Source organism: Sceloporus occidentalis, unplaced genomic scaffold (assembly GCF_023333645.1).
Source record: "Sceloporus occidentalis isolate IW3139 unplaced genomic scaffold, rSceOcc1.0.p SCAF_3, whole genome shotgun sequence".
NCBI lineage: Eukaryota > Metazoa > Chordata > Lepidosauria > Squamata > Phrynosomatidae > Sceloporus > Sceloporus occidentalis.
In genome coordinates this window covers 92,466,999-92,491,848 of record NW_028316983.1, presented here as the reverse complement: position 1 = coordinate 92,491,848, position 24,850 = coordinate 92,466,999, and the positions used below count along the sequence as shown (strand labels likewise).

At 39.9% G+C, this 24,850-nt stretch overlaps 1 protein-coding gene across 2 annotated transcripts in view; it reads right to left on the bottom strand.

Annotated features, from left to right (window-relative positions):
* The window catches only part of LOC149316419 (serine/threonine-protein kinase TNNI3K), a 255,250-nt gene that overhangs the window by 225,307 nt on the left and 5,093 nt on the right, over window positions 1-24,850 (bottom strand). Inside the window, exons 2-4 of one of the 2 annotated variants that reach the window (XM_089515447.1) lie at window positions 23,618-23,785; window positions 20,604-20,696; window positions 16,349-19,014 (exon numbers count right to left, since the gene is read on the bottom strand). In XM_089515447.1, the coding sequence (XP_089371573.1) occupies window positions 17,570-19,014; window positions 20,604-20,696; window positions 23,618-23,785 (1,706 nt within the window). In that variant the 3' untranslated portion in view covers window positions 16,349-17,569. Of the gene's footprint in view, window positions 1-16,348; window positions 19,015-20,603; window positions 20,697-23,617; window positions 23,786-24,850 lie in introns of those variants that run through there. The other variant, XM_089515448.1, reaches the window with a different exon arrangement.

The following is a 24,850-nucleotide window of genomic DNA, read 5'->3' as shown; positions in this document are numbered from 1 at the left end:
TAGATATTTACTCAGCTTTCTCCTTCCCTCCCAGAGTTTATGGTGTGAGGGACTAAGTTCTCCTCTGCATCCACCTTTTGGCAAAAGCCGGTGGGCTAGATTAAATGTTCCTTGTCCCATATCAGCCAATGTGTCATTTGTTGTGTTTGACTAAAAGCCACTACAAATCCAGTTTAAAAAAAACAAAAACATAAATGTGCATCCATACAAATCCCATATTCTTAATCAGGAAGGAAAAGCCACTCATTTCACTCATCTGGGAATAGCTTATTTAGTTAAGACTTAGGTATTAATTTTCAAACACAACCATGTGTTCTCTGTTTCTGTGTGTCTTTGAATAGCAGACTGTGAGCAACACTGGCTGGTATTTAATGCACAGTTTGTAGTTTGTTGTGGTAGCAGACTCTCAGAGAAAGAAGGTTAAATATCTCACAAAATGACAAGTCCTACAATTCCATAGCATTGAGCCATGGCAGTTAAAGTGGTGTCAAACTGGATTATTTCTGTGGTGTGGGTGCAGTCTAAGTGAAAACTCTTTTTCACCCCATCCCTTTTTGTACCTTTGCTTTCTCTTCTCACTGCTTCCACCCAGGTTTTCACTCATCTTCTTCTTCAATAGATCATAAACAAACAAACAGCTTCATTTATATACCGCTTCATACTGAACTAACAGTGTCTAAGCAGTTTACAAAGTGTAAGCTAATTGCCCCCAACAATCTGGGTACTCATATTAGCAACCTCGGAAGGACGCAAGCCTGAGTTGAGCTTGAGCCCTTTCACTGGTATTGAACTCGCAATCATGGCTGCAGTACAGGCATTTAACCACTGTGCCACCAGGGCTCCTATAAGTCATACACTTTCGAAAGGTTGGGAAGATTGGAATTTGGAGCAAATAGGTATGATTTCCACCCTACTTATGGTCTCTGTCAAATATTCTCATTAATAAGTTGCATTGAGCTAAGTAGACAAATTATGTGCTCAGCCACTGATCTTTGCAGATCATTCTTCCTCATAGGAAATGGGACCCAGAGAGAATGCAGTTATTTGGGTTTACAACACTTATTGAAGAATTGCTTAGAGGCTCTAAAGGAATTTCTAATTAAGAATTCTACATCTTTGATTTACTGACTGATCTTTGTAGCCAGTCACTTATTGCTCCATTTGCATTAGATCATTGTCCTCTAGCTGAAATAAATGTGTTATTCTTTACTAACCTTCAACAGGAGTAAGTGAACATTGTGCATGTCAACCAGGGTGGGAGTGGGAGACAGAAGAGATGCAGATCACTGACAAAAATGAACTGATCAAGTTATCCAATGAGATTCATGTTTTAGGACAGCCAGACTTGTTGGAATCCCCCCAACCACAGACTGTTATGAGTTATGCTCAACAAATATGAATATTAGACTTTGATGCATAAAGCAGGGAGCTGCCTATTGCCAGAGTCAATATGCACTGGAAGATGACATGCTGGAACATAGGACAAGACAACCTCGATCCCTATCCAAGTCAAGTCTCAATTCAAAGTGCAAACTGGAATTTCCCCCAACCTGCCTTTCCTGTTGACAAGGAAATAGTTTGATGAGAGCAATCAGTGTTGAACACACACAAACACAAGAGTTTACCTCCACTGAATGGAGACCTGCCAAATTGGATCAGACTGGTACACCCCTATTGTGAGATACTGTGCAGTTCCTAGAGATGTTGGGCAACCCTATCTGGATTTGGAAAGGGTCTATACTTAATTGGCTTAGCCTCATGTATATAACCTCACTGCTGTCAATCCCCCCACAAGACCATCTAAGAGTCATTATCACTGCTCAGAGGGCATGTTTACATCTGCGCTTTTTAAAAAGACACAAACTTTGCACTCCTCATTTTTAAGCATGTGATTTTGTTTTTGTTTTTGAACCCTCCATAGAACAACATAGTCATCTTATGCCCTACCCAGAGGCATCCCCTTCACTCATTTTCAAGTTAGGGAATGGTTAAATATAGGCAAAGGGGCAGAGCAAGACAAATACTGAAACATCCAGAGACATCCAGACCTAGACTCTTCTTCACGTTGGAGGGTGAGTAAATCTGTATTCCCCTAAGCACAACTACAACCCTCTAGCCCCTTTAGGTTGCTCAGGAGTAGAGGTTTTAGCACCTGTGTTGTTTTTCCCTTCTTTTACTTTGGGAAACAGCTTGCACTGAGTATAGACTATCCTGTTGGTTTCTACTGCTACCCTTTTCTTTTTTTTTAAATAAAGAAGTAATTGTGCTCAACCTGATTTTCTTTCCTTTTGGGGGGTGGGGGAGGGAAGAGCTATTCTCATTATTTGTCCAGTTTAAAAACCCTTTGAAACCTTCAGTCTATAAGGTCCTGCAGAGAGTTAGTGCTTGGTGGAGCTTTTCCCCAAAACCAGTAAACCCAGTGCATTGCTCTTGATATTGCACCATGGGCTTTGCAGTCTATGGGGGGGATCCAGGTTGGAGAAAGTCACCATTAAAATAACAAAGAACACTTAGGCGGGTTACAGACGGGCAAAAGGGGGTGTGTTCATGACGTCATGAAGGTGTAGCCTTTAGACGGGCCTTACCTGAATGCCGTCATGAACGCGCCGCCCGCACGCCCCAAGCGGGAAGAAGCGGCATTAAAAAGGTGCCGCTTTTTCCCGCTTCTTTTTGATAAGCGGCGTACGTGCACCTCTCCGTATGTAAGCTGCTGCACCGATACGCCAGAATTGTTACGCCGCTAATTTAAGTTGCCCATTTAAAACCTCCGTGTCTGCTGCGTCGCATAATGAGTCGGGGTCCCGGAACATGCGCGGTTTGCAGTCAGGCTTTAATTGCAGCGTCAGATGCGAGGCAGCTGTGGAAGCTGCGGCACAGCTGCACTCTATTTTAATGCTCGTAACCCTAACCCTAGAGCAACATGTACACATGCGCTGCTAGAATTGTGGAAAGTTTGGAATTTAAAGTGAACCCCTACACACATTCCTGCGCCATTTTCACCTAACAATAAAAAACACTAAAACTTTAAATATTTACATATGTACAAGGGGGGTGATGGGGGATGGCAGGGGGACAGCGGTGGCAGCGGCGACAGCTGTGGCTGTGCACTGCAGATTCAGCAAGAGCACGGGGAGCAAAGGAGAGGAGGCATCCATGATGCCAGTGAGACTGGCAACGTGCAAGCGGACAAGGATGCCATCATCAGCTGGCAGGAGGCCACCTTTGTTCTTGGGTAGGGCGGGGGAAAAAGTTTAAAGGGGCCTGGGTGCTTTAAATGTGCACATACGCTTTCTGCCACCGGTGCTGACCGCCGCAGCTGCGCAGCTGCGCATCCGCCAGCCGGCAAAAGAAAAAAAAACGCGTTTTTGGCCGCCCGTGCGGAAGCTGCCTCTCTCTTTGCAGCGTCCTTCAAGGCAGCGGTATGGAAGCTGCGGGTAAGAAACGGCCCCAGGTGAGGCGTCTTCACTACCCCCAGTGTGGAAGCCCCATCCACCTTAGCCACGCCCCCGGGGCGGGCGGTCTGGAGGCTCCGTATTCAGGGGAAGACACCTTCAAGACGTCTTCCCCTGCCCGTCTGTAACCCGCCTGTGTGTCACTAACAGTCTGTACCCCTACAGATCAACTGTAACAAGCTCCATGCTATTCTCAGTAATCCCAATGGCCTGTTTTGAAAACCAGACATTTAAATAATGAATTAATCAACAACAATCTGATCAATCAAATAGTTGCCAGCCATTAATGTTAGTGGCAATGAATTCATCTCCCAATTTCCAACGCTTAACATTATTGAATTAATTTTCAGACCTAATTAATTTTCAAAGCTTTGGTTAGAATCACAAGCATCTCACAACTGGACTCTGTGAATAGTGACTTCCTTAGCTTAATGTCTCTGCATTGGACACATGCACAGAGACTCACACCTTGCCAGGAATCACTGTTTTCTTTAGGTTTTTGTGGGTTTTTCAGGCTATGTGGTCATGTTCTAGCAGAGTTTCTTTCTGACGTTTCGCCAGCATCTGAAGATGCCAGCCACAGATGCTGGCGAAACGTCAGAAAGAAACTCTGCTAGAACATGGCCACATAGCCCGAAAAACCCACAAAACACTATGGATGCCAGCCATGAAAGCCTTCGACTTTACACTGTTTCTTTGTTATCAACATTTTTTTCTTATAAAACTAACTAGTGGATGCAAAATGGCAATGTGCATTATGTGAGTATAGTAGAAAAGCCTAAGATAGGATCATCGCTTAACCCTGAAGTGAGATTTAACAGACATCCTCTAGCTATGTAAAAGTGCTGTGTTTACAAAACCTGTCTGCTGTAGAGAGCCATGTTAAATGCCTGAAATGGAACTAATGTTGAACATAGCAAAGGTGTTAGCAAACACTTTTTACACATTCCACAGCAGACTTTTGTGCAAAGAAAAAAAAACTGCCTCAGGAGGAAGCTTCACTTTTGTGGGTGAGTATGGCAGCTGTTGTCTATAACTGCAGCGAAAAAAATTCAAGAGATTATATAGACATTGCAGTTTCCTGTGGTCTCAGGGGACAACTGGTATCCAGTATCAAAGAACCTGTTATCAGGCTACACAGAAACTCCTGGTGTTTGTGTGTGTGTATGATGTTCATACATTGAGTAACATTCTTTAAAATTGAATGGAATTACTTCTGAATAGACATATATAGGATTACATTCTAACACTGCAATCCAGGATGAGCAGGAAATAGATTATTTATTCTGAAAAATTGTGACACAACCATTTGGTTGCTGTCCAGGTGTCAGTTTAACAAATAAATATGCGTGAAATGAGAATGGGATCTTAGTTGTGAAGGGAATATTGTTCACCACAGAGCTTATATCTTTAGCTATTTCATTATGATCCCCCCCCCCCCAGTTCTAGTTTCCATGGTGGATAAAATTGTTACAGGATTGCTATATAGGCATTTGCATTTGAACAGAAAGGATTTGTTGTTGTGTTGTGTGCCTTTAAATTGTTTCTGACTCATAGTGACCCTAAGGTCAACCCACCATGTGGTTTTCTCAGCAATATTTGTTTAGAGGAGTTTTGCCTGTACTGTCTTTGTGCATATCTCCAATGCAGAGATGTTAATCTGAGGCTGACAGTATGATTTGCCCAAGGTCACTTAGTGGGTTTCAATGGCTGAGCTGGGATTCGAGCTTGAGTACTAGTCCAATACACAAACAACTACATCATGCTGGTTCTCAGAAAAGGATCAATGGGTCTAGGGTTGCCATACCCCAGATTTCTGCAGGACAGCCTCGGTTTTTCAGGCTTGGGAATCTCCCATCCTGCTTTAGACAGCTGTCCCAGACTCTTAGTTCTTGCCTTAGTCTCAGCTCAGTGTCTCGTTCTCCCCAGGCTTGACCTCCCTTTCCCAACAGGCCTGCCAGTGGCTATGTTTGTGGGAGACTGAGGCTGCAGCCAGGGGGAGGGCTTCCAGCTCCTTCGGTCCAATTGGCCAGGCCCAGAGGAGAAGGAGCTTTCAGCTGAGAGAGCTGCGGAATGGAGACAGGCTGAGAGAGGCAGGGCAGCAGAAACAAGGTCCTACAAGGCCTGCTAGGCATAGGTCCTGCTGGGCCTGGGGGGTTGGGGTTGGGGTTGGGACTGGGCTTGCCGCTGCTGCCCCTGCTTCCCTTTGGGTGCCATTCAGTGATGTTTCGGGGCAGTGGCAGCCCCATCCCTTCAAACAAAGGCTGGATGGCCATCTGTCGGGGATGCTTTGATTTAGATTTCCTGCATGTCAGGTGGTTGGACTGGATGGCCCTTGCAGTCTCTTCCAACTCTATGATTCTATGATTCACCCACAGAGGGAGCCTAGGCTGCCCGCTGCCACCCCAAAACCTCACCGAATGGCAGTGGTGTCCCCATCCCTCCTCCCTCCACAAAGTCCTACCAGGCCACTGTTCAGCAAGGTTTTGTTGTGGCACCAGGCGACCTAGGCCTTCTAGGCCTCTCTCTGCCTGGGAGGGCTGGGGGGAAAGGATGTGGCTGCCGCCACCATTTTCTGCGCCTTTGGCTTGGCAGAGGGCAGCCTCGGGTGTGACTTACCCAAGGGGTTTTCTTGGAATGTTTGTTCAGAGGTGTTTTGCCTTTTCCTCCCTCTGAGGCTGAGAGAGTGTGACTTGCTCAAAGATTTTCTTGGAAGATTTGTTCATAAGGGGTTTGCCTGCCCCTTCCCGTGAGGCTGAGAAAGTGTGACTAGCCCAGTGGTTTTTTTTTATGGCCAAGCAAGGGATCGAACCCTGGTCCTCTTCCAACGCTGCTTCCTTCCACGCTTCTTCAGATGCATTTAGTCTCAGAGGTGCTCCAAAATCTCTATGTCCTTGAGTTCTATTATTATTATTATTATTATTATCAACTGAAAGAAAGAAGTTGGCAGCATGAGCTTTTTTAAAGTCTGCTTCCTCAGATGCATTTAGTCTCAGGGGTGCAACAAGATTTCTATAATATAAGGATTTATATTAATGGTTTTTTTAAATATATATATATTAATGTTTTTGGCTTTTAGTTGGTTGTGTCCTGCATTTTTCTTGAATGTCCTACTTTTTTTTGGGGGGGGGTAAATTTTGTCCTACATTTGTCCCACATTTTAACCTAAATTTTGTCCTACAATTTTTGTACATTTTGTCCCAGTTTGGTGGTAGAAAATTATGGAAATTCTAAATGGGACCAAAATGACTGTGTGTGGTTCAGTGGTCAAGCCACCAACCTCTTCACTTGTCTGGAAAATTAATGCTAAATTTCCCAGGGAATAGCATACCTTCCAAATGTCCTAGTTGGCAGGGATGATACTGATTAATCCTCTGTCATCTCATTTTCCCCCACCTGCTTTTAAAACATTTTGTTTTCTCTCTGCTCTTACCACTTCTCATCTTATTTCAATCGCTACAACCCACTTTCAAATTGCCAAATTAATTTGCACTCAGTTAACTAAAAGGGAGAAGAGGGAAGAGGCTGTCAAGGCATTTCTAATTAAGGATTATTCCTAATGGGCTCAGGCAAAAGCAAGCTGCTGCAACCCCCTCCTACCTTTTGTGTTGTTCCTCATTAATAACATTTGCCATCTTGAGCACAGTTTACTATTGTTTGCCTACACAAGTCCAGGTTTTCAACTGCGAAACGTTAGGAAGAATATAATCACTGAAGACACTTCTTAAAGCCATTTTGGCCAAGATGTTTGTCAGCTAACTTTAGGTTGACTGACTCTGAGGTCTAAAAATCACCTTTTAGGGCTGCCCTTCTGTGGAATATGCTGCCTGTAGGATTGTTTTGCACTACAACAATTCCCAGATTGATTTTTTTTTTTTTTTGTTAAAGAAAGTTAAAAATTACATACATCCCACAAATCTACAGCTATCTCTTTTTCCAGGGAAACCTAAACATGGGAACACTGGAAAATTACATCAGACAGAAAAGTGGGCAGAGCATATCATTTATCATAAGTGACTTTCCAGATATTGTCAGATTATTAGCCAACACTTAATGTAGTAGCTGGGGTGGATTGTCTGTGTATATGTGTTTTTCTGTGTACTTAATTTTAAAACCATTCCTTATTACAGTGAGAAAACACCACCACACTCTTAATAAAAACCATGGCCCTGTATCTGCTAAGAATATAGAAAAAGACTTGGAGCACACCAAAGGCCCAAGTAGTTCAAAATTCTGTTCACACAGAAGGAAGCCAAGCCTTTCTAACATACTCTCCAACTGTCTCAAAGATAGGGACAATCCCAGTTAACCCTCTGTTGTCCCACTTTTTCAGCTGCTTTTAAAATGTCCCAGTTTGTCTCGACTTCTCCCACTTTCTTTCTGTGTCCTTAGCTTACTTCAGCTGCTGCAAACTGGGATCGGAGAGAAGAGGGCAAAATTTTGTTCTTCTTGGTAGGCTCAGGCACTACAATCCAAATGTTGCTTGGCCACATTATGCTTTTCATCTCTGAAACACTAGAGGGTATATTCTAACCATCCAAACTCTTTTGAATTTTATCCCAAGAAGAATGTTTGCAGGATTGGATTTGGGGATGGGTGGCGGTGGAGGAAAGAAAACTCAACTTCACTGATTAGTAATGATATATGATGAAGGCTAAGGATAACTTTAACAATAAATAATATTAGGGAGACATTACATCATGCTACAGTGTCAGAGGGGAATTAAAACTTGACTTCAAGCCTTTATTTTCCAAGGCATGTCAGAGGCAGTCACAGATTTAGTGAGAGAATCAGTATGTGTTCACCGTTTTAACTCTCTCTGCAGCCTCCCATGTTCATTCCTGCCCCATAAATAAAATGCCAGCTCTTGTTTTACTTTGAATGTTTCCACGTGGTTTAATTGCTATCCAGTTACTACTACACATTCGACTATAGTGCCAGTTTGCTTATATACAGTAATCTATTTTTTGCGAGCCACACATTACATATTCACATTCTGTATGAATGCCACCCATCCAAACCATAGAATCATAGAGTTGAAAGAGGCCATAAGGGCCATCCAGTCCAACCCCCTGCCATGCAGGAAATCTAAATCAAAGCATCCCCGACAGATGGCCATCCAGCCTCTGTTTGAAGACCTCCAAGGAAGGAGACTCCACCACATTCTGAGGGAGTTTGTTCCCTGGTTGAACAGCCCTTACTGTTCGGAAGTTCATCCTAATCTTGAGATGGAATCTCTTTTCCTGTAACTTGCATGCACTGTTCCGCGTTCTAGTCTATGGAGCAGCAGAAAACAAACTTGCTCCCTCCTCAATATGACATCCCTTCAAATATTTAAACAGGGCTATCATATCACCTCTTAACCTTCTCTTCTCCAGGCTAAACATCCCCAGCTCCCTAAGTCATTCCTCATAGGCATGGTTTCCAGACCCTTCACCATTTTAGTCTCCCTCCTTTGGACACGCTCCAGTTTCTCCACATTCTTTTTCAATTGTGGTGCCCAGAACTGGACACAATATTCCAGGTAGGGCCTGACCAGAGCAGAATAGAGTGGCACTATCACTTCCCTTGATCTAGACACTATACTTCTATTGATGCAGCCTAAAATCACATTGGCCTTGTTAGCTGCCGCATCACACTGTTGACTCATGTTCAACTTGTGGTCTACCTGGACTCCTAGATCCCTTTCAAAAAGTCATCCCATCGCTGTCACACAGGGTGAGGACACAGGAGAAGGCCTTCTTAGTGGTTGCATGTAGGCTATGGATCACCATCCCAAGGGAAACTTAGTTGACCCTGTCCCTGCTCTTTTTGCCATAGGCAAACATCTTATTTAAACAGGTCTTCAGCCTGTTACTGTTTGGGACTGGGTGTGCTCTTTTTAAAATATATATTTTGAGTATGATTTAACAATTTAAATTAAAATTTTAATTAAATGGTTTAATGATTTTCAAAACAGTATTACATATTGTTTTAACCATTTTCTAGTCAATTACATTGCAAGCTGCTTTGGATCACATATTGGAAGAAAAGCAGGATATAAACTGAATAAATAAACCTATTCCTCTGTGCTTAGAAACATTGCTGTGTCATGATAGCTTTAACTTCTCTATGACTGGTACGCTTTGGGAGGTGTCTTGGGGATGGGATGGGATGGGATGGGATGGGATGGGATGGGATGGGGTACCTTTGCTTGAAAATGGACTCATCACAAATCTCCTCTTTCTTCTACTGTCTTTTAAGATCATGCATACTTCTGCATGTATGTTTATGTGGACAGTGAAATTTTTTTGAACTGCCTATGGCTCCCCTCAGTGAAGGCAGATCAAGCTAAAATGAGCTGGCATATTTATCCACCTTTATCCTGCCCCTGTTTTACAGCTGAGCCATGATTACTTGTTCTATGTGATCCTTGATGTCATAGTGACAGGAGAGGAATGGGAGGTGAGTTTAATTCAAATTTACCTATACTGTCACTGCTGAAAGCTAAAAGCTAGAAAGAATTGGCTGTTCATCTTGGGTCAAAAGTAATTTTACTTATTTTCTATAGGGATTTATCCCTGCCCTTCAATTAAATGTTGAGGATGGGTTACAAAATTTCAAATCATAACAAAAGGGTACAAAAATACATACAAAGCAGATAGATAGATAGATAGATAGATAGATAGATAGATAGATAAGTACCCGCAAAGAACAAACAGATTAAAATAAAAATCCAGAGAAAATGAAAAGTTAAATCTAGGTGCATCCTGGAGAGTGCATTCCAAAAATCAGTGACACCACTGTTGTTGGCATTCACTCAGCATATCTTAGACAGTGAGGAAACAGAGCAGGGCCTCTGAAACTCATATTGTTGTACTGATGGAGACTTGTGGAACCAATTCCTTTCTGATCTCCAGCTGTAAAGCACTTTAAAGGTTAAGACCTAATTTCCCACTGACCATGTACTAGCATAAAAGTATAGTTAAGTGACATCAAGGGATCCCAGTAGCCTGAATTTCCAGTATGGTCAATCATGCTATTTAAATACTTTGTTTATGAGCTTACTGTGAAACAACTGGATATGTCTGAGAACATTAGTAAATCCATCTCTGTAGAATACATTTTAATGCAACATTTACATTTATGAAATATCTCCCTGTAGTCCTAATTTTTCTATTAGAGGTTAGAGATAACCAGCTACCTACACAACTGAAGCCAGCAATGGTGAGTCTATAAGCAGACCACCATGAGAGCAAATGATCAACAGTATCCAACAGCTAAGATCATTAAATTTCTGTATTTTACTGGTGTGAACTGGAAAGCAGCGATAAACAGTGAAGAGTTTAAAGTTGTGCCAAAATGAAGTTGACAATCTGCAGCAAAATCTTATATTCTTGAAGATGTTTATATGTTCAGCATTCATTTTCTGTTAACACAGAACACAGTACTGTTCTACTGATTAATGTCCAAGCTCTGTATTTAAAATTTGAAAAATAAATAAATAAATAAAAATGTAAAGGATGTTATAACAGCAAAGGGGTATTTAATAATTATTTTACAAGTAAAATTACACTTTGCATTTTGAAATGATAATTCACATAGTACAGATAGAAAGGGCTGATATGAAAGCCATCAGAATCAATGGAGGTATAAAAAACATTCGGGATTGAAAAGTGGCATAGGCTATATATGTGGCAGCTTCCACAGAGATAAGAAGAGGAAGAGCAGGCATATCAATCAACTTAACAGAGAAGCTTCTGGAAGCTGTGTGAGGTCAGGAAGGGGCAGGTAGTATTGCCAGAAGCTATTGCAAGATTTCAAGTTTGTGTAAGAAAAAGGAACTGTAGGCTCTTTATTGAATTGGTACTTGCTACTGCAACGCTCAGAAACATAAGGATGTAATCTTGAAGAAGAGGTTAGAATCGAGCTGAGAAGCCACTGGCATCAAAGAGCAGTAACTAAATCTGACAAAGAGCAGTAGCTAAACACAAACAAAGACAAAGAAAAGTCTGCTTTGAGATTTTAAATAAATTGTGATAAAGCTGTGACGCTAGCCATATTAGTCCCAGATAAGGAGAAACACAAAATGAGTAAGACAATAGTGTCCAACAAATATAAGTGTGCTAGTCTAACTTATCAACTATTACTATTACAAATCCATTTTATTTATTTCCTATTAGTTTAGACATTACAATGCCAGAAAGGGCCTTAGCCATTTTGGCAAATTTTTTTTTTGTATGTAGCACATATCTAGCATCTTGTAATGGAATAATATTTTTATGGAACTCAGCATACTTAACTAGTTTATTTATTGCTAATGACAAGGCTTTTCTTCTCTTCTCTCCCAACCCCTTTCCCTTTTATATTGTCTCTTTCAGATTATAAACCTGTGTCAAGTGCTGCTTTTGCATCTTACCCTCATGAATTTAGGGGCAGGCTGAGGTACAGTGATGGGATATGCAGTGTAATAATTAATGTAAGGGAATGGTTATCACACAGATGGTATGACAACAAAATAGAGGAGTCAGCCATGGACTGTGACATCAGTCATTCTGCTGGGAAGAAGCTGGAGGAAAGAACAAAGGGGGAGGAGGTATGGGAATTATTTGAGTAGGTAATGAATGAAATACCAGTTCAGTATTTTGACATTATTTGTCTTTTAATTAGGCAATGTAATACTTGCTGTTTAGTTCTGACAGTGAATATTTCTAATGTGGATCTATAGTTACTGAATAAAGGTTTGCTGAGTTTTAACTACTGAAGCCTTTATTTCTGAATTTGGTTAACTGCTGGACACTCATGCCATGAACTCATTATTGATGTCATTACTGATGTTTGCAAGTTTCTCTGGAAGCCTTTTTTTTTTCAAAATCTGTGTGTAAAAATGCTTCATTCCACATTTGCAACTTTGACTTTTGCAGATTTATTTGTGAGTTTGATTAATATGTTCTCCCTAGGAATCTCTAAGTCCTCCAGAGAAATTCTGCTGGAAGTTGACCACAGAGTTGCACTGGAAGACCTACAGATTCCTATAGAAAACACTTCTCTAGGCATTTGTAGGTCTTCCAGCATGGTTCTTCTGGCAGTTGTTAACCACAAAGTTGTGCTGGAGGACCTACAGATTCCTAGAGATGTATTCTCTCAGGTAAAAAAAAGGTTTGTTTTTTTTTTTAATTAGTTTTTCCACTGTCATGGTAGTCTGGTGGAAGGGGTGGCTTGAAACAGCCCCTTCTGAAACTGGATTGGGGCCACAGCAACCGCACGCCACAGTCCCAATCCACTTTGAAGCCGCCCAAAAAAGGAGCAGCAAATAGCCACTGCTTTTTTGGGCGGCAAAAAGTCGTCTTTTCCACCCACACTGCGGCAGGAACCTGGCTTCATGACGCTCCGGCAGCTTGCAGCACCACTGGATCATCATGAAGCCACCCCCATGTAAGTGGCTGGGTGTCGTCCGGGCAGCCTGGGAGTGTGCAGCATATAAACATCGCACTCCTAAACCGTCCAGAAGACGGCGCAAAGGGGCAGTCTGTTTCGCCCAAAAGATTTCTAAGTCAGTAGGGTTAACAAAGTAACTTTCCCAGTGCTGCTACTATTATTATTCCCTTCCCAGACCTTTTTCACAAAAAGAAAGTTTTTCCTAGAAATGTGTTACAGAGCAAAAGGACAGCAGAAGTTTTCAGTGTCTAAAAGGGGCATGTATTCTCACTAAGACAGGCAGCATTGAAAGCTCCCAGCTCTTCAAAGCAGCCAAACCCCCATCTAAACTTCTTTTCACCATTTCTTATATTTCCTCAGAAGCACTATTCCTATGTTGGGTTTTTTTAAGCAAGAATTGTTTTCCCCTTTGTACATGCTCTCAGAAACATGGTTGGTCAGATGATCATTTTAAGTTTTCTACTATCAGAGCAAAGGCAATTTTCAGATATCTGGGGTGTATGTGTCTAATTGTGAGGCACCAAAATGTATACATAAGATGGCAAGTATCCTTTCTATTTCTGCATTTGTTATTGATGTCCACTACACCAAAATCATGACAACCATTATTGTTACGTTCTTTTATTACAGTATATATACACACCCTCCTATCAAATTGGCTTACATTAGCATCTGAACACAAAACACATGAAATATCATACATTTACTGACCATTAAGCAATACATCTTCTTCAACCTGTCTGGAGCCTCACAACAGCAGATTATTCTTTTCAAGGCAATGGGAGTTGAGTTGTCACATTGCATAGCATTACTTGACATTTCAGGGTGTTTCCAGGTTGGCAGGGTATTTTGTTGCTGTGTTTTTCCAGGTTTGGAGGGTCTTAAGGGTAAGCAGCACCAGAGAAGGAAGAACTTTTGATTTTTTTCAGTATGAGATGGTTTCAAAGTCTGGCCATCCATCATCACTCATTCCCAGCTTGCACAATGGCTGTCTGTATTAGTGCAAATGTTTGTATGTGCAAACATCTTATGCAATGCCAGTGCAGCAGAAGGCCAAGAGGGGATTGTGGAGAGAGACAGTGGGTTTATGAACTTGATCTGCTGTGCCCTTTGGAATGAAACAGGGAATGATGTGTGAGTATTATGAATTATGATTGAGTGCCTTGAATCACAACTATAGCAGCCCAGGGCCTGGGTTGAACCCCCCTCCCCCAAAAAAGACACCCTCAAAGGGTGTTAATAAGCCCCACACACCCTAGCAAGACAATGGGATCTAGAAAACGTCTTTGCAGATCATGTGTGCTAATGTAGCTCTTCCTAGAAGTACAACCTTGAAAAATATACTTTTAAGCTACCACTCCTAGAATGGGGAGTTCTAGGAGGGGTAGCCAAGATGACTAAACTGAGATTTCAGCCTACTTCGGCCACATCATGGAAGTCTACTGCTTTGGCAACATCGTGGAAGGCACAACTCATTGGAAAAGACAATAATGCTGAGAAAGTTTGAGGGCAGCAGAAAGAGAGGAAGATCACACACTAATATTTTTTTATTATTATTTATAAACCACTAGATGGTTAAACTTAAACAGGAAGGCTACAGGACCTGAGCAAAGAGGATGAGGATGGTTCTTGGAGATGTCTCATCCACAGGACTCCCATGAGTCGATGTCGACTCAAAGGCAGTTAACAACAACAAAACCCCAGTAGTTACTTTTCCAAGATCTGCTAAAAAGTGAAATGGGAGTCATATAAATGGAGGCCAGTTCAGCACAAATAAATTAGAAAACCCTGATAAGGTGCCAAAAAAGGGGAAATAATAAAGTGCTTGGAAACAAAAATAACTGAGATTGAATGATGGAGGGCAAAGATTGGGATTCTAACACTTATGAACAAACCCCAATAAATAAAAAGATTGCCTTAGTTTATTACTTGAATAGGATGCATTTCATACTTCTGTAATTTCTATCCAACATGTACCTGTTAGAATGTATGCATAACAAACTCTTATTTTTCATATAAAAATTATAAAAAGAATGAAAGAATCTGAATTACTGGAATCCCAATGTTCTATTTAATATGCCAGTTCTACAAAGCATGCAAAGTTTATGTGTCAGTCTTGTGGTTAAAGCTGTTGAATAAGCATTTGCATAAAAGACGGCTGGAATGAAAAGGCTTTGGATGATTACAAAAATAGACATTTTGAAATAATGGAAAAGGGATTTTGTTTGCGAGGCTGACTGTTAGGGGGTACAAAGGTAAGTGTGCATGTGTTTCTATACCAAATTGTTCCTCTTTCAACCTGAAAAAGTAGCCAAAGAAAAACCTTAAATCAAATGACCCAATCCAACTAAGTGCTCCATCCTAACCTTAACACTTAGGTTCACATTTAAAAAGAATGAAACCTGCTATCAAGGCAGCAATAGGAAAAAAATGAGTGTGACACCTCCAATGGCTATAAGTACAATATACACAAACCAGACAGTCCCAAGATGGGGCAGGGTGTGAAGGGTGACATGATTGTGCATTGCCAGTGTCTTACCGGGCAGAACTCTGCTCTGATGTCCAGTGCAGGGTCGCAGGTGCGACTGCACTATCAAAGAGGGCAGCCATCCAATGGGATGGCATCTAGGCAGGAGGCATTTGCTGGCAGTGTGTTTCTGTGACAGTAGACATGGATGGTAGGGACAAAATTAAAAAACAACCCAGCAGCATGGCTATGCCGTATGGTTATGGTGTGCGCATGCAGGCCACTCTGGGAGCGGTCAGTGCAGTCAATGGGGTCTCAGCCTGCTCTCAGAAGAAGCAGCTTTGGGCCACTCTTTCCTGCCCCTCTGCTTGACTCCATAGTGACTCCCATCAACGTCTAAATGTACAGTCTATCCTCTGTATCGATGGGAGTTCCATTCCACACCTCCCCCCACAGATGAAAAACATGGGATTTCATGTCCCATTAGTGCCAATGGATGCATGAAGTGCACGTGACAGTGTTGCCATGGTTCCATCCACACACCACCATTCACAATAATGGGGTGGGGGTCATCCATAAATGGTCCAAGTTATAGATTGTTTGCATGCCAATATAGAGGGTGGACTGTATATTCAAACTGGAATTACAATACACCCCCCCCCCAAAAAAAAACACCTCTGAAGTGGATCTGAATCTTCTAGACAGGCCAGTTTCAGTCTGGACTTTTAGGCTACCCAGAGGGGAACAACTGGAACATTTTGCCCTGGGCTCACAAAGCATGGCCTTCTTTTCTCAGCATAGGGAGCAGGGGCTGGAATAATTCTATTAGATTCTTGTCTTACCTGGCAGTTTAGCCACAAAATTATTATTTTTACTTTGTTCAAAACTGAACAAAGACATAATGGGAACAACTTAATGCTTCAGTATTGCAGACTGCACAATCAGTTGAACACACAAGTGACGATAAACAGAAAAGAACTGTATACACACAAAACCAAACCTGACAACAATGGTATTTAATCAATCCATGATTTTATTTATATGTTTTATACTCCGCCTTTTACTTCAAGGCATCGTACAAAAACATTTTTAAAGAAATATAATAAATCAAATTAAGAATGTCATACAAAACAAATTATAAAATTGCAGTATTGCAAGTATTAAAATAGAAAAAAGTCAACTAAAATTGAAATCTGTTAAAGAGTGCCATAAATAAATATGTAATCTTAAACATGAAAGTTAAGGATTGTTCTGTAAGTCAAAAACCTTACACTGTACCTAGTTACCACAGAGTAAATCCTATTGAGCTCAGAAGACTTTATTCCTGAATAAATATGTTTATGACTGTGCAGCACAACTTCCTCACCTGGGGCTTACAAGATATTAAACTTCTATTAATTAGTCAATAAAAGGACAGACAAATGATCAAGTGACAATTAACATCCATATCTATACATACAATTTGACAGAGCAGCTAAGTAACTCAAACACAGAAATGGTCAGAAACTCAAAATTACGACAGGATATCCTTAAACTGGCAATTTGGAAATTACTAAAAAAGATTTGAAATTAAACTTTATCATTCCAATTTGAGAAGTACAGTGTTTGGGAAGTCTTGCTTTAATGGTACAATTCCTTACAATTTGTTTTTTCTGGACTCTGCCATATCTGCCTTAAAAACAGACATGGGGATGGAGCTGCAATTTCCATAACAAATGTAAAAGGTGATGGAAACATGCACACTAACTTTCATGCTGATGTCTCAATATTCAGCAAAGCTTTAAATAGACATGTTAAAATGCACAAGCATTTTGCCCACCTGCAACAAACAAACCTGGAAAGTGAAAAATGTTGCTAGAGGTAACATTATTCTTTGAAAAAGTTTTAAGAGGGTTTCAATCAAATTTCTAATTAACAAGTTCTATTCCACACTTGAATTAATAAAAAATGGAAACATAATAATAATGAGTAGCTATGAAAATTTGCCTCTTTTGTGTTTTCATAGATTTGAAATATTTCATTAATTTTTTCATCAAAAGAATAGTTTATCTGCATTTTTTGCATTATTAATGTTATGCTACAATAACACTGTTAATGCAGTTTCATTATTTCCACTTCAATGAAAAGCACAGAAAATGTGTGTGTAGTGCTTGCTTCTGGGGTTTTGCAAGCTTGAAAGCAATCAATCGTCTTCAAATTAAGGAATGAGGGAAATATACCACTTTCATATATTTTATAAATCAGATTTCTCTTTTTGTTTCTGTAGACTGATTTCTTCATACAGTTGTTGCCGGAACTTCAACATGTCTTCTACATCTTTGTACTGAAGCATTTCTTCAACAGACAAGAGCTTAAAACCATTCAGTTTAAAAGGTGACTTGTTCTGCACTGAATTTAAAATCCCTAATGACACTTTCACTGAATCACTTAAAGTGGAGCAAACTGGGAAAATCCGAACTGTCCATAAACTCAGATGTGTCTTGTCACCAGAAAAGAGCTCACCTGAAACACTCAGGCCCCAGAGCTCCAAGAACTGTACAAGGCTGATTCCAAAAAAGCTTAGCAACTGTGTATCTGCCAGGTCTGTCACATTCTTTTTCAAATTATCTTCTATCCCAAACACCATGCTCACATACATTAATTCTCCATCAATCCTCATGCTTAGTGTTGTCAGGAAAGTATTTGGTGGTATGTCTGCTTTTGTGTCAATAGAGCAGCCACTGATAATACAGTTAGTTCCTATTGACACCTCAGGTCCAAGTCTAGAATATTCAACTACTGAACCAGGTGCAACAGAACACTGTAAATTCAGTAAACTGTGAATGATGCAAGGTGATTTCTCTAAATCTTCTGTGCTGTTTGGACAGATGCTAAAAACAGCGGGCAGCAAACCCATTTCCAGTCTCAGTTTTCTATCAGAGGTGAAATGAAACAAACACTCTTGAGTAGTCCCAATGTGATAGAATTTGGAGTTATTTAAAAGTATAACATTGAAAGGCAATCCTTTGAGAAGAGCAAATAACTTCTCCCTTATTTCCATTAGACCTGAATCTTCTTTTGTGACATTTTCTGCATAACCTTGTGTTGCTCCAGACCCTATTGCTTGGAGAAAGTCACCATATGCATCTATTTCACAACAAAGCATGCCCAACTGCTTATAAAATCCTAGCAGTAGTTTTGCAGTGCTGTGATCAATGTAAAATAAGCTATCTGTATACGCATATTCAGGGTCCACAGTTGAACTTTCCAGGTCTCTAGGAAGTTCATTTGTCTGACAATTATGCCTTTTATACACTGCTCCCAACTGGTACATACTTTCAATGCTAGGCTTATGCAGGAAACGGTGACAAAATCTGTATTCAAGGTCTCTTTTTTCTGTCACTTGTAATGGTGGCTCCAAAACAAACACACCATGAGACGTACCAATAGTCAAGGTGGAAGGATGAGCTAATGCAGTAAATCCAGGCCGATCAAACCTTATGAATTCAGTTGCTTCAATGTTATAGAGCTCAATATCATCTGCACAAGTAATCAAAACACCTGGACTCATATGAATAGGAAAATCAATGTACATTGCCAGTTTTAAATCCAGCATTTGATAAACTGGATCTCCAAAAGGCAAAGCTGTAAAAATTTTTCCCAGAGCACTTGCATTTGGTAAACGTTGACTATATCCACCTTCATAGAAGAAGAAAAAAAGAAACAAGAATAATTAAGGCACATAATGCAGACATGTACTATGAGTTTAAAAGATTTAACTCAAGGCTTCTTCATATAACCATTTTTGTCCAACTGATGAAATAGCCCTATGAAAATACCCCCACTTGGTAAAACACTTTATGGAAACATTTACAACATTATAGTCTGTAAACTGTTTTGATCTAGGGAAAAATGATATACAAATAAAATTTATCATCATCATCATCATTATTATTACATCTGAAATCTGGAGCAGAAAATTATGGGATGGGGTGGCAAATATATAGCCCTCCAATATTGCTGGAATGTAGTTCCCATCAACCCGAGATAACAAGCTAGCAAAGAGATATTATAGTTGTGATCTAATAATATTCCCACTTCTGACACTAGATGCAGAGGGGATTTATTTACATAGATTTATATTTTATTTCTTCCCCAGTTACTCAGAGCAGTTTACGATATTTACAAAACAAGTTTACAAATCAAGGAAGTAAAAGCTTTATCTAGAGAGAACTTATATCTAAATTCACATTATCACTGTCATTATCATTTAAAGCATTCAAATAATAAGATCTTTTCATATCAAATACTTATTCTTAGATGCTATAGAATATGCATGTTTTAAAATAGTACTAATACATTATTTTTGTTTCATTCATTATGAAAATTAAAGTTTGAATGGAAAGGAAGTCAACTGATATGAAACTAATAGTACTATTTTAAAGCATGTATATTGTAAATTGTTTACAGAACATTTCAGCAAAATTTCTACTCATATCATGTTTTATAGGTAGACTGCTAGTTAGACATGAAGGAAAAATATTAACAGTTAGATTTATAATTGTTACACTTAGATTTGTACAATTAAGGACTAAAAAATGGGGATAACAATAGTTTCTTCTGCTACTCCAAGGCCAAATCAGTACAGTATCAGTATTTGGTATGAAGTTATGTTTTCAAAAAACAAATGACAATAGCTTACATATCTCATTAACTCAAAAGTCACTCTTTGAATTACAGAGTGTATTCGCTGATCTGTACAATGCTTCATAACCCTGATCACAAGCAAAAAGCTGCAGCCTTACACTGTGTAAAGGAAAAATAACTAGCAAAATGTGCTTCTTTTACCATATCCAAAGAAAGCCCATAATAAAGTGAGTAATGTTATAATTCATCCCATATCAATGGACAATGCACAGAATGATTACAGCCTGATGTAATGCTGCCACTGTGTACCAGGCATCTCACAGGCTTTCTGAATCTAAGTAACTTCTAAGTTGTCCTCTCCAGCTTTTGGTGAATTACATGTGGGTAAGATTTTCTTTGCTATTGATACTGATGTTCTGTTTTCCTTCCTTCCCTCCATATCAAGGATTTTTGAGTGCAACTTTAACAATTTAAAGGTTATGATGCTGGGGAAGCTTTGACCTAAATAAGCCAATCTAATTTAAATTTAATTTTATTGCAGGAAAAATACCAGTTCACCTTCACTGCTCTCCTTTCTTCAAGGGAAAAAAGCAGCCACTTTACATAATTCAAGAGAAGTGTAATTGTAAGGAAAAGATTACCAGAATGAATTAACAAGACAGTAAGAGAATCCCATTTATCACCATAATGCTCTTCTAAGCACTGAAGGACATGAAGTGTTGATCCACCGTTTCCTATAAAACATTTCAACACATACTTCAGTTTGGAAATAACAACCAGAGATACTTAATATGCCATGGATATTCATTCACTCACTTATAGTACGACACCACTGAACTAGCCTCATTTTTGAAAGGCTGATGAGAAATGCTCTTCCTCTTCCACCTTTTAAGTGGCATATCAGCTCAAGTAGAGACAAAGGGATGAAGCTTACTGGGTGAACTTGAACCAGGCATCATCTTTTACAAAGGGCTACTGTGAGGGTCCAATAAGAGAGTCAACACACTGTTCTAAAGTAATAGAACAGTCATAAATAAAGGTTAATAATAATAATACATTGGAGAAATGGTAGGATGCAAATGTAAGATGTAAATAAACTGCATTTCAACATAAGGGAAAGATTATACAAGTTTCTAAATCAACACTCCAAAACATAAGTCTGACTTCAGTTCTGTCTACTCCACTGGCATAAATGTTAAGAGATCTGCATATCTGTAAATTTGTACACTAAAATTCACAAGTCATTTTCAGACCAAAGATAAAACTGATGCAATAGTATCTATGTAGGTTACAGTGCATCTCTTCCAAACAAAGAACGTATTATTGTTGAAATCCTGAACCCCAGCAATGGGGAAGCTTTAATTCAGTGTCTTGTGATTTCTCTGTTAACTCATAAACTGATGGGAGCCATGCACATCTCAAGTGTAAGGACACGTAAGAAACGGGAAGGTCAACTATATTCTTGAAAGCTGAGCAATCTACTGTGTTGAGCAGACTTCTCTTCTGTCTAAGTAGAATTCATGAAGAAAAGTTTTGAAGTGTCAATAACAAAATCTGAAATTGTGTGTATGTGTGCCTTCAAGTCATCTTTCTACTTATAGTGTACCCATGAACTTCATGTCTTCCTAAGCAAGGAATCCTCAGAGGTGTGTTAGCCATTTCCTCCCTCTGAAATATAGCCTACAATACTTGGTCCTTGCTGACTGTTTCCAATACAAGTACTAAGGAAGGCTGACCCTGCATACCTTCCGAGATTGGATGGGATCTGGTGCCTTTAGGGTATCTAGGCATTAGAAAAGTTTCAAAGATTCAAGAACAAAATCTGAAATTAAGCTTGGTGAAAGAGTATAAAACATATAAACTGTTTTACTAGCAAAAGTGTTCTTATTCTTTAGGGCAGGAGTTCCCAACCTGTGCTCCGAGGAGCCTTTAGGGCTCCACATGCACTTCCCAAGTGTGCCATGGCCGCTCCAAGAAAATGAAATAAATAAAAATTGAATGAAATTAAATAATAATAACATATTCTTAAATATATATTCCTAAACACCATTAACTTGTAAGACATAGGGCAGGCCTCTTAGGGGCTCCACCACAGAAATAAGGGCTCTGTGAGTCAAAAAGGTTGGAAACCTCTGCTTCAGTGTTGGAACTAGACATGATACTACCCATACAGCAATCTTACATCCCTCTATTCAAGTTCAGGAAAGTGTTAGCATGCACAACACCCCCTGTGGTGTATATGGGGCTTCATAGTTTCATATCAGGAGCCAGACATAAATTAAGAGGTCACAATGACCTTTGGAACACCAGGAAGTTTTCCTATGGGAAGGGTCACCACCCAGACATGTGAAGAACCTAGGTAATTCCAAAATAAAGGTTAAATGGGTTTACTGATCACTCCATCCTTCCTCGTGATTTCTGCATACTCCCTTGCACTGGAGACAAAGGCAAAGCTACCACCTGCTGTGTTCCCAGCCAACATCCCTATCCATCTATCTTGGTGTCATCCCATATCCATTCAATATTTTGTTAATCTAGAATTAAGTCCATCTAACAAAATTGTCCTTTTTGTAAATTATGTGAGAAATGTGCTTTGTGTGGGAATGTTAAGTACCCCTTGAGGGCACCAAACAGGATATAAATATCTATCTTGCAATGTCCAGTTTGAGATTGGACTGAAGCTCTGTCCAACTGTTCAGGGCCTCTTCCTCCCAGATGCCATTTAAGCCCCACCCTGCTTTCCGTGGATTCCTCCTCAGCACTAGTAAATATCACCCCCTTTACAATACTAAGCCTCTGCTATCTAATTTCCATACTTCAGTTCTGGTTAGCCTTGTATGGTGCTTCTGCTTGAATCAGTATTGGGTGCGTATTTGGCTATGCTCTTACATATTTCTAAATAAAAACCTTCTTTATTTATTAAACTTGAGAGTCCTACTGCAGTCAATACTGGTATACATTGGTGAAAATGGTCCCTTAGGTTACCCAACCTCTTGCAGGCTTCCTCTGAGCTAAATAATTCCCCCAGCATTTAAGGGTACACTGACAGAATTGGTGAGGACTCCCAAGTCCCTCCAACATTTTGGGTAACAAAGGAGCTTCACTACTTGAGACACCATAAAATCTCATGTGAATACATCAAGAACTATACCGAAACAGGATCTATCTTAATGAATCTACTCAATTGGAATGTTGTCCAAAAGAGCATTCGGTTCATTAATACTGATGGCAGCTACACATCTGAATCAAAAGAAACATAATAGTAGTATTTGAACATATTTTTGGAGGTTTAATGAATATAATTCAACTTCTAATGGCATTCTGGAAATCTTTCAGTGAAAAAGATACAGCTGTCATAATATGCACCAGAAGGAGAACCTTTTTATCTCTCTGAAAATTAATCAAATTATACTGAATATTTAAACTGCAAATTGGCTCCGTTTCTGCGTACCACATACTGAAAAAGTTAAGAGAATTGCATACTTGAGGCACAAGCCTGCCAAAGTTAAACATTTTTAAGTCTTGTGGATTTGAACAGAAGTGAATCAAAGTGCTTAATTTAGCCTTGATTATGCTTCCCATTCTAAACTTGTTACAAAGAACTTACATGTTGAATTCTAATATTAACAAGGCATGGTATGGTATAAGAACTCACCAATTTTTGGTCCAGGAGGATCAACAAAAACATGATAATCAACACCAAGAGGGAGCTCCTTTCTTTTCAGTTTTGCTGACAGCTGTTGTTGGTAAGCTATTTCTTGCTTTTTGTCAACTGCTGTGATTACAATGGTATCCCAGAATTCTCCAGTCTGTACAGTTCTACCTGTTGAGAATAAGACATTTTATTTAAAGAGAGACAACTGCTGTGAATGGGAAAATGCTTTAGTATAATTTACTATCCTAGGGTTCTGATGCATGTGCCCCACTCTTTACCTGTCTGACTGTACCGTGAAGGTTGCCAGTCACTTCTGCTCTTCTTTGCCTCCCTTGCTAGGCACTAGCTGTCCCTGACTGATGTATTTCATGCTCCTTGGAAAGCTCCCACTTCAGGTTATGATAAACTACCTCTCTTCACCTATCTGTGTTTTCTCCTTGTCTTGAAGCTTTCTTGATTGCACATATAGCTGTCCATTTATGCTAGTTCATCCTTGTTACCTATACCATCACTCACTCTGTCTTTGCAGAAGCACACATGCCAGTGAGCATGTCTTTCCTATGTGTGGTTTCAGAGGGGGGAAAAACCTGCCTGTACTAAGCAAAGTGCTTAGCAGTTTCAATTATGACACTGGTATATGTGTTTACAAAAAATTAAATTTTCTTTCCACACTGTGGTCAAACTATCTATTGCTGTTCTACATATCTTAGGGCCCTTTTGCACTACATAACTATAGCACTTTAACACCACTTTACTCCCACAGCTTTGTATGGAATCATTTGATTTGTAATTTAGGGAGGAATATGTAGAAGGCTCTGCCAGAAATCTTTAGTGCCTCACCAAACTAGAATCAGAAAATCATAGAATTGGAAGTCCACAAGGGCCATCCAGTCCAACCCCCTGCCATGCAAGAATTTAGAATCAAAGCATCCCTGACAGATGACCATCCAGCCTCTGTTTAAAAACCTCCAAACGAGGAGACTCCATCACTCTCCGAGGAAGTGTCTTCCACTGTCAAACAGCTCTTATTATCAGTAGGTACTTCCTAATGTTGAGGTGGAATTTCTTTTCCTGTACTTTGAATCCATTGTTCCAGGTCCTATTCTCAGGAGCTGCAGAAAACAAGCTTGCTCCATCCTCAATATGACATCCTTTCAAATATTTAAACAGGGCTATCGTATCACCTCTTGACCATCTCTTCTCCAGGCTAAACATACCCAGTTCCCTAAGTCT